At 45.4% G+C, this 15063-nt stretch overlaps 1 protein-coding gene across 19 annotated transcripts in view; it reads right to left on the bottom strand.

Annotated features, from left to right (window-relative positions):
- Positions 1-15063, bottom strand: part of robo2 (roundabout, axon guidance receptor, homolog 2 (Drosophila)) — a 429877-nt gene that overhangs the window by 187418 nt on the left and 227396 nt on the right. For all 19 annotated transcript variants that reach the window (XM_074640484.1, XM_074640483.1, XM_074640482.1 and 16 more), the window contains one exon: positions 10686-11012. In XM_074640484.1, coding sequence (XP_074496585.1) covers positions 10686-11012 — 327 coding nt within the window. The remainder of the gene's footprint in view (positions 1-10685; positions 11013-15063) is intronic.

Genomic DNA, 15063 nt, shown 5'->3' with positions numbered 1-15063 from the left:
AACCGGTAGCCGCTGAATGAACAACATTAAACCTGCGTGTCCCTTCCTTCACCTCGGTCAATCCTGGGACTGATCCCAGAGCGGTCTAACAGGCCGAGGCAGCAGTTAGGACACACTCCACATCGAAATGGGAAGCCATTACCTCTGCAACACACAAGGTCACCTTCAACTAGACACAGCAGCCACCCAACTTCCTCTGCTGATATGCCCAATGGATGCAGCGGTGCAGTCATGGAAAGGTCAGGCTGTAAAAACAGAATGGAACCACAGCTGCCTCCGAAAGCGCGCTCTCAAACATTTGATCTTGTCTCCCTTCACTTTTGAAAGTGATCAAAATGCTTTGGGTATCACTTTCAAACAGCAGGAAAGGAAATGAGAGAGGAAGGGAGTGGAGAGGGGGAAAGAGGAAAGAGAGTGATAGAGGGAGGGAGGGAGGGAGGGAGGGAGGGAGGGAGGGAGGGAGGGAGGGAGGGAGAGGGAGACAGCAGAGACTAGATGATCAGGTTTCAACTCTGGTCTGCAGCTGTTGAGGACTCTGGTGGCTGATAGGTGTCCCTTGCAGCAAATGTAATCCAAGCCAAACACGATATCTGTCTACGCCATCGAGAGATCACCAAGTCATAACACATCCGGACCCACAATTACTCTGCCGGGGCCCGGAGCCAAGCAAAGCCTGGTAACAGTTTAATAAAAAAAACTATTAATCAACACAAAGTTAGGTTGTGAGAAGGGAGGTCCTGATGATGGGTTTTTTCTTCAAAACCACAAGGATGGCAAAGTTACACACTATGAACTCTCAACTTCCTAGGCCCCTCATCCCTTCCCCCAAGCAGTCTCCTACTTCCTCTCCATCCACACAGTTCAGTTGAGAATCTAATGAAGCTGAAATGCCCAGTCTCCTGTGTTCCCAAAGGGCTACTTTAAGCAGGGACTGTCCTTAATGTTTGCACAACTAGAAAAACAGCCACAAAAGACATTTACCTTCAGCATTCTTTGTGTGTGTGCTTGTGCGCGTAAATATGCACGACAGCGTGGAACAAGACATATCCATCAGAGTGCCAGTCGTAACCCAAAATAAACAGGCTGGGTCTGGTTGACTCTTCCACAATAAGATCAATCACCGGCAGTATTGTGCACCATACAGTGTTGCGCAAAGGCCCATATGCGTGTGAATGAATGTGTGTTTAAGGGTGTGTGTTGAAAGTAACCAAGGACATAATGGGCATTTGAAGCAGGAAACATCAGTGAAGGAATAACACAACATTCCACACGCCAGAGGGTGAATCAATTCCAGCGACATTCGATTCAAACCCGTATCAGCTATAGCGCCCTGAACTTCAGCCCTCTACCCTGTCACCTCCTCCCCAGCTCCATATGATGGATTACCATCTCAGAGGGTCTGACAGAGAGAGAGAGAGAGAGAGAGAGAGAGAGAGAGAGAGAGAGAGAGAGAGAGAGAGAGAGGGTGGTGGGTGGGGGGAGGTCGGTCACTACAGGGACGCATTCATCGGAGGGGAGCGCTGGGTTAAGGAATTATGGTTTGACAGAGATCTGGGGTGGATAGGAGAGGGCAGAGGGTTCTCCAGGGGTCAGAGGATCCAATCCCGGCTGGACTCAATGGCAAGCCACCCTCACAACACAGGGGATTTCACTCAGGGTCACATTTTCCATTAATATTATTATCACTTCGCCCTCTTGTCAGCAAATAGAGTGGTATCAGACATATTCATCTATGCTGGCACACCTGTGCAGCCATTTAAAATAGACTTACAGTTGGTGTTGGGTTATCTACACACAGGCCGAAGAACGGATTAATAGGCTGATAAAGCAGGGTGTTTTCTGGGAGATAATTATATGATTATCAAAATAAATCTGCTTACTGAGAAACTGAAAGCGGCACCAGAGCTTGAATAAATTACAACCGTGAGTCGATATCAAAACAGAAATCAAAGTGCAATCCACCCATGAAAGCAGGAGCCTCTCGCCCTGTCTATGTTTTAAAGCTGATCAATAATCAGCCTGCAGACACATTTCAATAATTTACAGCTCAGTCTGCTGTCTTTATTTTATAGAACGTGCTTGTCTGGAGGTGCTCACTTTTTTATAATGAAGCAGTGCGAAGCTGGTACTATTTTACTTAGCAACTGGATGTTTAAGTGGCAGTAGGCAGAATGTTTTTGGCATCATTGGGCAAAAATTCCATAATAACCTTCAGCATATTGTAATTCAAGTGTTCTGAGAGAAAACTAGACTTCTGCTCTTTAGAAAATCTAGCTCGTGACGGGAGACTTTGCCCAATCACAGGTAATTTCAGAGAGAGAGCGTTCCTATTGGCTGCTCATTCAACAGAGGCAATGAGAAAGTTTGGTCCGGCTGGTATTTCCTCAACTGATCTCAACATGGCTGCCGGGTCACAAACTTTCTCATTTTACAGCTAAACAGTACACTACAAGATGATTCTGAAAACATTTGAGGAGAGAAATAGGAAATGGCCGTTTGATCGGAGTTTGTGAGTGATTGACAGCTGCTCAGAGACGGCAAGGCTCCAGCTCGGCTCTGATTGATTGTTTTTCCTCCGGTCTGTGAAATCTTGCAGATGCCATTTGGAGCACCTTTCGCAATCCTAGTGTTTTTTTTTTATTTCTTGGTGAAAATTGTAATACATGTCTTCATAATTTTGCTTACAAATGTTCATATTTATGGAGTTATTATATTATTTTTATGATAGTATTTTTTTTTTTCATGGAAAAAAGGTCGGCAACAAACATTTTTCGTCATAGTTTTCAATGATAAAATGAACACCTGAGCCACACCCTGTAGCCTTGTAGAAGATGTTTCTGAAAACATTTGAGGAGAGAAATAGGCATTACAGTAACAGAATATTGATTCATATTTGATCAGCGCTGCCTAGTTTGACCGTTTGATCGCAGTTTGTGAGTGATTGACAGCTGCTCAGAGGCGGCAAGGCTCCAGCTCGGCTCTGATTGGTTGTTTTCCTCTGGTCTGTGAAATCTTGCAGATGCCATTAGGAGCACCGGAGGACACCGGAAGGACACCGGAGGACACCGGAGGACACCGGAGGACACAGAGGCACATGATTTCTTTCAGATTACCTGTCTCATGCACTACTGTCAGGATATAGTGACCGTTTTATAAAAAATATATATTTTTTTTAATCCTATTTGATCCAATCCTACCCACTGCTGCTTTAATGTACAGATTTATTTTTCAGTCACTGCAAAGCGAGCAAGCACGGTGTAAAGCATGGGTGATGAGATACGTGGGGGTGTGGAGGGGGCAAGGAGAATGAGGAGAAGGAGGAGAGAGGAGGCAAAACGCAGGCAGGAGAGACAAAGCAATAGCCCTGCATTGTCAGAGTGGAGAGGCCATCAATAACAGTGTCACTATAAAGAGAGAAAGAGGGAGAGTGTGAAGGAGCGAGAGTGGGGTTTATAAAGGAAACGCAACAAAACCCGGTGCGACGGGTGCTTCATCTTGCCGGGCCCTAATGGGCGTGAGAAGCGCCTGGCTCAGCATTCTCTGCTTTGACGGCTCACTCCTCCGCTGACGGGCCGTGGCATCCATGACGGAGCGCCACACACTTGTTTAATCCGGTTTATACACTCGAAGGTGACACAATGGTGGAAGTGGAGAGGTGGAGAGTGAGGAAAAAAGAGACTGATAAAGGGGCTGAGAGAGATGGTCAAAGGTCAGCCCAAACTTGGATCTCATTAAGCGCTCCGTCTCTTTGCCACCTTCTCACCACACTTTCCATCTTTGTCCCCGGCTCTCCCTGCACCACTCCATTACTGCTGTCATCGTTCAGCCATAGAGTGCCACAGTCTAGGTGTGCTATATTTCCCCATCTTCAGCACTACACTCGTTTCCTCTGGAGGTAAGGAGGTAACACAGACAGGCTATTTCCCTCGGCGGAGCCGGGGAGGTCAGAGCAGGGACACGAGGCCCGCTGTGGATAGTAAAAGTGCAGTCTCAGGACTTATGGCGTGTGAATGTGCTAGCTTGTGTGTGTGACAGTGAAAGGTCAGAGTGCTGGTAGTGACTGCGGTAGTATTCCTATGATTTATCTCCCTGTGAGAGTTTTCCAAATATCTGTTCCATTTCTGCAGGCCAGGTCTCTCTCTCTCTCTCTCTCTCTCTCTTTCTATGGCGGGAAACTCCTCATTTACTCTGGCCATCTGCGGCTGATAAATGAAAGAGCAATCTGCATGCCGCTGTGTATGGCTGGCAACAACTGTGTGTGTGCACAGTGTAGATGTTTGTGTGCGGACACTGTGTGAGTAAATCCCAATAGATAACAACACCTTTTTACAGAGGTCAGCAAACTGCAGCTGCGCGGACACAGAGCTGACACATTTAATCAGGAACTTCTCCTCCCGTGCAGTTTATCAGGGGAAGATGTTTCTCACCCTCTTGCCTGCTCACCGTCTCTCTTATCGCAGGACCACATTCTCACCTTTTCTGCATACTTTTTTCTTTTTTTCTTTCTGCACTAAAATTTGCCACCTTCAGCAAGAAATATCAATAGTCCTGGAATTTTTGTTTTTGGTTAAGTAACCCTCCACTTCGCAGCTCTATCAAGTGAGTGAGCCAACACAGGGCCATTCAAAGATGCAGACAAATCTAAGGGTGTAATCATTGTTTTAGGTGTATTATGTATACAGATATCTTTAAAAATGTATATTTTCCCCTCCGTTTAAAAAAAAAAGAAGTTTTTTTTGTTTTACAAAATATCTCCGAATGCAAAAATGCTCACCGTAATATTTACATGTCACCATGTGAGATCACAAGTGAAGTGTCACGGAATTTTGTTACCACCCTTCTGTCTCGCACTCCTTGGGCTTCATTACAGTCAGTGTGATAACAGCTATTGTTGGTGGGGCGGTTGGGATTCCTGGTTGAACTGCATGACTGTCATCACTCTGCCGTCCTCCACTGTCTCTTTACATGCATCATGACGAAAGAGAGGTCATTCGGGTTTATGTCCACAGTCCTTCTGAGTGCTCTAAACCTCGCCTTCAATCGCCCAAAAGCACATTCAATCACTATTCGGCCTCGACATGTTTAATTTGTTCCCTGCTTTGGCCTGCTGTGACTGTAACATTTTTTTCAAATGCAAAGTAGGAATGAGTCCGAGCAGTGCTGAAATGCAAAAAAGCCGGTAGTCCGCCATCTTTGTTATTGTTTCTGGCACATGCTCATTACACAAAGCAACACTGGACATGTGTGAAATGAGGAGGGGACGTCGTCGTTTCCCAAACGCTCCGTTTTACACGCCAGCACAGATACAAAGTAACAGGAGTCTTTAAAAATCTGCACCTTAGAAGGCGTTTTCAAAAATATCCATTTTTGTGACTCCATTTGCGTGTGGACGCCAAAACATAGAAGAAAATGTCCGTTTTTTAAAATAACCGTACACGTGTAGACAGGGCCTCAGTCTGACCCTCATCTCTGTGTTCTACAAATCCCACCACATAAACAAACAGAGACGCAGAGTGAGAGTAAAACAGATTTGAATAGTAATTAGGCCGTGCTCAGTTTTTTGAGACTGTGTTTTATTTCCTAACTGTAGCATGCATCATTAATGTGCAGTAATGGTTGCATTGTTGCTGCTTCCTTCATTACCCTTCATTATTTCTCAAGGACTTCGGCGCAGATTAACCATCAGCCTACCGGGGGTTTATACGAGCGTGAGGGCAGGTGTTTGCGTGCAAGAGTGTCTGTTGTTTGTGTGCACTCGTCACTCCGTTTTCTCATCTCCGAAATGGAATAATGAGTCCAGATGAGCTTGTGAAAGGCTCGGCAACGTGGCTCAGCCCGACTCCCCACCTGGCCCGCTCCTCCTGGCCTGTCCCTTTATTAGCTCCCCTCATGCTGGACACAACAGGAACAGCTTGGTACCCTCCTCCTCTCTTCACCGCTCGCACCTCTCCCAACTCTATTTTCCCGCTAATTACCTTGTTGTACGAGCACCAAATGCTACCTAACGATTCACTTAATTGCAGAAGTGGTACATTAGATGATATCAAAGGACCTTTTTAAAAGTCATCCAATCCCATTCCAAGCGGCATTTAGAACCAGCCCAAGACATCTGTTTCATTTCTGAGTCATTTGCATTTTTAAAGGTTACAAACTGAACGAAGCGGCAAAGGATACAGATCTACACCTCGAGATTCTGCGCGTCGGTTCCTTTGCGATGCCTCTCTCCCCAGACGATTACACGCGTTTAATACACACATAACCACAGAGGGCCAGAGTCGCATTCACTACTCAATTAAAGGTGCAACTGTTCACCCCACACGCTTGTATTTGGAGCACTACGTACGCGTGCTACCCGTCCACCTGAAAAGATGGGGCTAATTAACATTTCCTCTGGATCCTATCACCCCAGGTGCGCCTTGTCACACTTACATATACACAGATATACGCAGTGGTAGCAATTTATTCAGCAGCGGTGGCTGCGGCTAGCATTTCTGACACAGGCTTCACGATGATTTATGAACCTGCTCATTGACCTAGTTTATTCTGAAAAGAGAAAAGGGGGCACATCTCCTAGTATATGCGGCATATCCATCCCGTGGCTGTGGAGAGGAGAGGATGGGAGGTAGAATAAGATTACAAAGCAGCAGACTGCTCAGATACCCTCCAGGCAACACGTTTACAAGTTCTCTATCTTCTGAAGTACAGGACAGTGAACAACACCTCTGATGAAATGTCTTCCCAAATGCAGCAAAGTGAGTCCAAGCATTATCCTCACACTCTGCACATGCACCACAGGCTTAGATAACATAAGGCAGTTCATGCTCTTGTCCACTCATTTGTGAACAATGTGTGTTCAACATCCAACACTTAAAGGAGACATGTTAGGAGCCCAGTAGTCCCCCCCAATCTGGCCCACATTAATAATGCAGAGGCACCTCTCAGAGGCCTCTTCCCCTCTTCCTCTGCACTCCACCTTTCCTACTCTAACAGAGAGAGTGGTGAGTGCTGCCCAGCTGGATGTCCAGCATGCAGCGGTGCCGCTTTGCTCAGGAGGACACCGAGTTCAATCTGTTTCAGAGCCACAATTAAATTATCTCACCGGGGTCCTGCTCAACCACTCGTGAACGGAAGGGGGGCAAAAGTGTGTCAATACGAGGGAGGGAGGTAGAAGACGAGGGGGAGAGGGGGGGGAGAGACATATCATACACACAAACCCCAGTTCAACATGGATATAGATTTAAATACTGCTTTCTCTTGTGCGATTAGCTGTGGCTTTACAATCACTAGACGGATGTCAGGACCTGATAAAGCTAATCACTGCAGTAAGCCAATGCGGTGGGATTTAGCACCCCCCCTTCTGTTCCCCCAGCTCCCCTGAAGACCTGGCTGAAAGAGAAAGCGTGGAAAGCCCAGAAAGCCCAGAAAGCCCAGGGCCCAAAAGAAACCGGGCATGGAGCGCTCTGTGAAATGGCCCTCCCTTTTCTGGGATCTAAGATAGCCTTATTTCTGGGGAAACAAAAATACACAAAGAAAATATGCCACAGATGGTCATAACTTTATGTCACTGAGGTAGGGATGAACCGATACCAGTATCAGGTATTCGGCGAGTACCCAAATGTAAGTACTTGTACTCGGTCTGAAAAAAAGTGGCATCGGTGCATCCCTACACTGAGGTTCATTTATATTTAATTTGATCATGACCTCATTGTTATTGTCAGTGAATACTTACTATTTATATATATTTTACAAAGAAGTGATTATTTGAACTACATTTAAAAGACAGACTACTGTATATTTAAGAGAGACGGAGTGAGAAAGAGCGAGGGAGAGAGGGTGCACTCAAACAACGAAAATAGCACAATGGCAAAACAACAATGGAGCTGCACTGATTCTGTCCATAACGGTGCCCTAGGCCAGACACTTTATTGGTTCAGACACCAATCCTGCAGGACATTCCTACTCAATATCCTTTAAATGACTGGTCATTAAAGTTGCAACAAGTCATTACTGTCTTAATATAATACCCTGCCTGTATATTTCAAACTCATTTCTTTCCTCATCTCCTCAATTTACTCCAAAGTGCCTCTGAGGGCTTTGTTCTGTCCATTATCCAATAATTTATATTAGCAATATTCTACTTTAATAAAACATCATTGCACTGTCACATCATAATCAAGTAACATAGTAACTGTCCCTGTTGAACTGCACTTGACCCGCCGGCACAACCACTTCCGACAAGCTCGCTCCATCTCTGTCAGGCCAACACTGCCGTCATCCTCCAACTGTGTCTGTCTCAGGTCGGGTCGGGTCAGGTCAGGTCAATAGAAACAAAATGATGTGAGGTAGAGTAGAGCCAATAACACTTTATCTAGAAGTGGAATTGGAAGATTGAACGCCAATTTGAAGAACAATTAAATCTTGATGAGTCAGTTTAATTTGTTTAACATGTTAGCAGTAAGGTATATATGCTGCCTGGTGGTGACAGCCAGAATCAAAGCTTTTGCCTTCAGGCTGGCCCACACCAAAAGATTTTTCAAATCTTAACAGATGTTGAAAACGTGAGAGACCCCACACATAACGACATGTCATGTTAAATGTAACAGTTTTGTAACTATAGTGTGTGGAGAGCAACGATTTAGCCAAAATAGCACACCACACACTACAGATTCTATTAATGAACAAGAGCCATGACAACGTAAATCTCGCAAAATCTCTCAAACGTTCCCATCACATCACACAACAGGATATCCGATCGTCAATATTAAACATGTTTAATATTTGTGATTTGAAATCGGTGCAGCCAGGATGGACTTCCGAGCCAATCGGGGATGTCAAAAACACTCTTAATATACCTCACACCACAGGAATATCTGGAAAGATCATCTTTAGAACCATCAACAAAGGAAGGGGGGGAATCAAGTCCAAAAGCGGCAGGTTTCTCATGTAGTGTGTAGCCGGCATCAGTGGATGCTGAGGGTGTACTGTTCTTTGGTCAAAATGGCACCATAGAGCCACTGCAGGTACGAGGTACAGTTCTGTAACCTTGTTTCCTCAGAGTGGAGCCTGAGGCTCTCTCTCAAACACTTATAATACCAATCATACATGTGCTCGTATTTCTTCGCCTTGCTAGCTCTTCCTTATCCCCTCGTCTCCTAGCCTCCTGACCCCTCACCCCCTCACCTTTAAGCCATTCAAGGAGTCAATGCCGCTATTCAACCCCCTCTGCTGCTCAACCCATATTACATGAGAGAGAGGGAGAGATACTGAAAAAAGAAAGGCTAAAAAACAGTATGAGAGGGGGAAAATAAAATAATCTGGAGACTTCATCAATTTTTCATCAATTTTCATTTAGACTGGGAGAGACCTCTTACAGCGATCGATAGATCAAGCTGCTGTCACGCAGTTAGCACCTGGGGGCTGCTGGGAGGCCCTCGGGAAGGCAGGGGACTGGATCAGAGGCGGAGACCACAACCCCCTCCTATCCAACGCACAAAGTCCATTTCCCAGGGATCACAAACCAACTACCCATCCTACCACCACCGATCACTGTAATCGCCTTAGAAACACAGCTACAGGCCCTTTTTAGAATGTGGAAGATGTTATTGCTGCTGTCTCTTCTGTTCAAGACATTATCAAACATTTATTGTTTGCTCATGTTTACTAAGTAGCATAAGAGTTTAGGATTTGACTCTAATAATGACTCTACAATGCCTAGATTAATCATTTATGATTATATGAGGTCTCCTGTACATGCCAAATCACACAAACCAAGTGAAGCATCCCAAAAATAGATATTATAGTTGGATTATGTCTCGTGAACATAGCCCTTGTTTGAAACCCAGGACTATGTTACTAAAAGTAGCACCAGTTGAAACAACATGGAGACTTTGTGCTCCACCTTATGGAGCATTTGAGGTGCCTGGGAGCCGCTCCATAGGAAGTCCAGCCTGGGTCTGCTTGTGTGTGTGTGGGGGGGGGGGGGCAGAGGCTCATCTTCAAAGGTAATCTGATCCACAGCTCAGGTTCTGCCTGTCAGTGTTCACCAACAGAGTCCAGGCAGCCTGCGTCAGATGTCCTTCAGGACTTTGATCTGCGCCTGTCGTTCTCCCCCCACTCACCTGTGAGAGACCCATCTACCATACCATCATGTCCCTCTCATAGTCTGACAAGCTTTATATCCAATTCAAATATCTGCAGACAACTTCAATAAAACCCCCTTGAGGTCAAAATGTATCTCAAGTGCTTGGTTGAAAAACTCATTAATCCACCAAACAATGTCACACAACATGAGGCCGCAGTGGGCTCAACTGCTCCTTTTAGACCGACAGGAAATTATTACAAATAAAGAACACAGAAAGCAAAATGAAGTCAACCCCTAACATAGTGTAATTTCAGTTGCCTCAAATAAAACGCTGATTTGTTAACTGTTATTCCCTGCAGTAAAGACAATGTCATATTTTCCATTATGTAAAAATGGAAGAAAAAAATTGGATAATGCTGACAGGAAATGTTCAAAGTGTGTCTCTCAATTCTCTTGTGCTGAATGTAAATCCAGTCTTTCCATCATCTGGAAGCAGCGAGATCAAGACTTTTCTTCATCCGGACAAATGAATGAATTAAATTAAATGAGCAGAATCATTTCAGCAATGCAGCAAAGAGGATAAATGAAGAAGAAATAGACTCACATGCTACTTCCAAAGACGCGTTGCGGCTGACGGCTTCTCCCAGGTAGTTCCGGGCCACGCAGACGTAGGCTCCCTCGTCCGGTTTGCTCCGTCGTCCGTGAACGATGCGAAGGAAGAAAAGCGAGCCGCTGGGCAGCAGCATGCGGTGTGAACGTGGGTCATCTTTGTCCGTCTCCACCCGCTCTCCGTCCTTGTACCACTCCACCGTCGGGGTGGGCCGCCCCTCCGCCTTACAGTTGAGAGTGGCGGGCTCCCCTTTGGAGACGATCAGGTCAGAGGGGTGCTCCACAATCCGGGGTGGGGAGTCCTCCTGGCGCAGACGGGATCCTGGAGGAGAAAGGACAGACGCAATTAATCATAGAGAAACAGCAGACACACTAGCACTAGACATAGCATCGTCTCAGTTTGATTTTTATATATGAAGGGCTTCTCAAGTTTCCATTAACATAATAGCTAGCAGGTACACTATTTGGAACATAGGGAAGAGGTAGGCTGAATTAATAAACACAACTAAAAGTAGCTGATTACATATCCCATCTAGCTGGGGAAAGCCTCAGGACACCACAGACGGAGCTACAGGGTGTGGCTCAGGTGTTCATTTTATCATTGAAAACTATGACGAAAAATGTTTGTTGCCGACCTTTTTTCCATGAAAAAAAAATACTATCATAAAAATAATATAATAACTCCATAAATATGAACATTTGTAAGCAAAACTATGAAGACATGTATTACAATTTTCACTAAGAAATAAAAAATAAAACACTGGGATTGCGAAAGGTGCTCCTCCTAATGGCATCTGCAAGATTTCACAGACCGGAAGAAAAACAACCAATCAGAGCCGAGCTGGAGCCTTGCCGTCTCTGAGCAGCTGTCAATCACTCACAAACTCCGATCAAACGGCCATTTCCTATTTCTCTCCTCAAATGTTTTCAGAATCATCTTGTAGTGTACTGTTTAGCTGTAAAATGAGAAAGTTTGTGACCCGGCAGCCATGTTGAGATCAGTTGAGGAAATACCAAGCAAACTTTGAAAACATTTGAGGAGAGAAATAGGCATTACAGTAACAAAATATTGATTCATATTTGATCAGCGCTCCCTAGTTTGACAGTTGGATCGGAGTTCGTGAGTGATTGACAGCTGCCTTCGGCAAACAGGAATGCTCTCTCTCTGAAATGACCTGTGATTGGCCAAAGTCTCCCGTCACGGGCTGGATTCTTTATAGTCTGAAAACAGAGCCATGAGGAGGAGCAGAAGTCTAGTTTTATCTCAGAACACTTGAATTTCAATATGCTCAAAGGTTATTATGGATTTTTTGCCCAATGATGACATAAACATTTTGCCTACTGCAGGTTAAAGTACTTGACCAGGTTTTACTAATACAACTACTGACTACTAAGCAACATCTTTCTTACTTAATTAATTAATTAATAATGTTTAAGGTTAAAAGAAGAAATATCGGCTTCATGGACTAACTTCATATAGCTACAACCCCACTGAGAATGAGACAATGCAAATGAAGGAACAAAACAGGTGGGAGAACTTCTATTTACATTTTCATCAGAAGACCAAGACTAATATTAACAACATCTGAGCTATTTTCCTTAGGTTGCTGCCACCGCTACCCAAACCTGGAAGACAAGCAGTGGAAAATGGATGGATGACTCCAACTAATAGTTACAAAAGCTTTACTTGGGTTGGAAGGACGTAGAAAACATATATTGGACCCTTTAATCACCATTTCAAGCCGATCAAAAAGCAGCCATCTGCTCTTCTCAACCCTAGATTGCGAGGGCTTGCCTTGTGGGTAATTGGGCCCATGGGTGAACAGTGAATGGAGGCGTACAGTCAGCTTACATCTGAACTACACACACACACACACACATTATATATGTGTCTTTCAGTGCAAACAAGTAAAACTGTTGAGTCCACTGTTGCAGAAGTGTGATGTGAATATGAATGCCGGGGTCCAGACTAATGTCAAATGCTAATCCCCCGTGGCTGAAAACCTCGGCCCACTCCTTTTTATTAAGGCTTGAGCTCTGAGAGTCTGGCAGCCAAGATAATGGTCCCCAAGTCAGAGTGCTCTGTGTGTCTGTGACCAGGTCTTAACCGCAGAGATAAGATTCTGTAGGCCACACACACACACATTTACATCACAGACGCCCTGGGAACCATGCAACAATCAAAGAGTTTGATCCAGCATCAAACGGCAGTAAAGGGAATGGGGAATAAGGCAAACTTTTCCAACAGCCCTCCCTTTATCCTCGTTCTTTTGAACCCCATTCAATACCCCATCAATAACGCGGATTCAGTTGGCACTGGCCAAATGTTAACCAGCCAGTGTTGTATTAAGTAGAGTGCTGGGCTCTTTGTCTTAGAATTAGTCATTGCAGGTGTGCGTGTGATTGAGCCGAGTTGATGACGGTGCCCTTCCCCGGGGCAGTGCGGTGGGGTTATAGGACGATGCCTGCTGCACAGAAGAGCAGTGTACCACATAAGCCTTTGTGCTTGTGTAAGGGGTAATTTCAATGTGGGATGGAGGCAAAACAGTAGAGGCTCCAGCTCTTTGTTTGCCTGGGTTTGCACATGTTCCACTACCCCTCATACTTGAGTCTCCCAGGGGAAACCGAGACACGCTGGACCCTGGGCTTTTCTGCCCGAGAGTCCGCGGGTAAAAGGACAGGCGCAGCTAGAAAACCCACCGATCAGCACAAAATGCGCTTCAAAGACTCTGAGACATACATGCGCACACACACTGTGTAAATGTGCACCAGTCCACCATTTGTCTTAACAGGGATCAGGCATCAGACAGTGGCATATTGACCCCTGAACAGAAGGTAGTCTGTTCTCTCTTCTTCCTAATTTGGGCTAATTCCCTCCATTTCCCTGTCATTGATTAGTGATCAGGCCTAGTGTCTTCCTCTAAGTGGCGCCACAGACAGGGGTTTGTAGAAGAGGGGGGGGGGGGGGTGGGGGGGGTGGGGGGGGGGGGGGGGGGGGTGGGGGGGGGTGATGATACCCTGATCCCCAAGTGCTTGATCTAATCTCATTGGTATTATGTGAAAAACTGAAGATGTACTACTGGTAGTGGAGCAATAACCGACAGTATGCTGAAGGCGATCTCTTTCACCAGTGGTAGGTAACAGTAAGCTAGCCAGCAGTGAGTTACCCTGTCAGCACAGAGGGGCAAGTTTGTATTCTGGCAGTAAGTAACCTAATAAATGAAGCAGTAATTAACACTGTGACATTGATAAATGGAGGGCGAGATAAAGGACGGACACGGAGGCCCCCATCTAACTCGGAGTGTCAAACGCACATTCATTCTTATCTCATCGGAGCATCTGCTTTCCTCATAATCCACAGGCCCTGCGGTGGCTTTCTGCTTAGGACGAGGCGCATGCACAGCACTAAACTGCGGCGACTCCATTCGATTTATAACAGTCTAATTTCTTTAAATCCAATTTGTATTCCAATCTACTGCCTTCTAATCACTTAAACCTAGGGTCTCCATCTGCTCTCCTCTTTCCGGTTGGAAATGAAAACAGCAGATGCGAGCCTCTACAATTGTCCTTTCCCTGCCAGAAAAAGCTGAGCCGGGGGCACCGAGGGCCAGACGTGACTGGTCAGTGTCCTTCCTGAGTGGAGGTAGTCAGGTGTAGAGGTAGAAAAGGTTAAAAGCACATCCATATGCAATGGAATATGTTCAAAAGAGGCACATCAATCTCAATACTGGATAACCTCAACCTGATGTTGAGCAAGCTTCACTTTCAAAAAGCACAAACTAAAATGTTTGTCCTTTAATGTGTGTGTGTGTGTGTGTGTGTGTTTATTGTACCCTCATGTGGCTGCCATGTCCTAGAGATGCTGTCCAAGAAGATCAAATAAGAAACCCATGTATATCCCCACCGCCCCGCCATCAGGCCGAGCTCCCAGCAGAAGTGAAAGTCAATTTTCAGCTTCCTATTGGGCCCCCTTTCTCACTCTCTTTACGGTAAATGGGCTTTCTGTTGCCCTTTTAATGCGATCATTGGTGCTGTGCAATCAAGTGCTCTCTGAGCTGAGGCGAGTGCACTTCACTGGGTCTCAAGGCGCACGCTCCAATCAAAACGCTGTGTTTCCCCCTGTCTGCAATAACACCACCATTACTTCTCACCACTGCTGTGCAGTCATCCTCTCCTGGAGGAAAGCAGGGACCAGAGAACAAACAAACAAGCGCGCAGACAGAGAATGAAATCAGAGAGGGATTACTGAACCAAAAGCTGATTCCTTTTCTGCCTTTTCTCTCAGCCTACTTATGTCAGCTTCACTGCAATCCAAAGCAATTTTGCAATGCAGTTATCCAAGAAATGTGAAGTTTTACAGCGTTATTTCACAC

Source organism: Sebastes fasciatus, chromosome 7 (assembly GCF_043250625.1).
Source record: "Sebastes fasciatus isolate fSebFas1 chromosome 7, fSebFas1.pri, whole genome shotgun sequence".
Lineage (NCBI taxonomy): Eukaryota > Metazoa > Chordata > Actinopteri > Perciformes > Sebastidae > Sebastes > Sebastes fasciatus.
The sequence above is the reverse complement of the archived record's forward strand: the minus strand, read 5'-3'. Positions and strand labels throughout refer to the sequence as shown.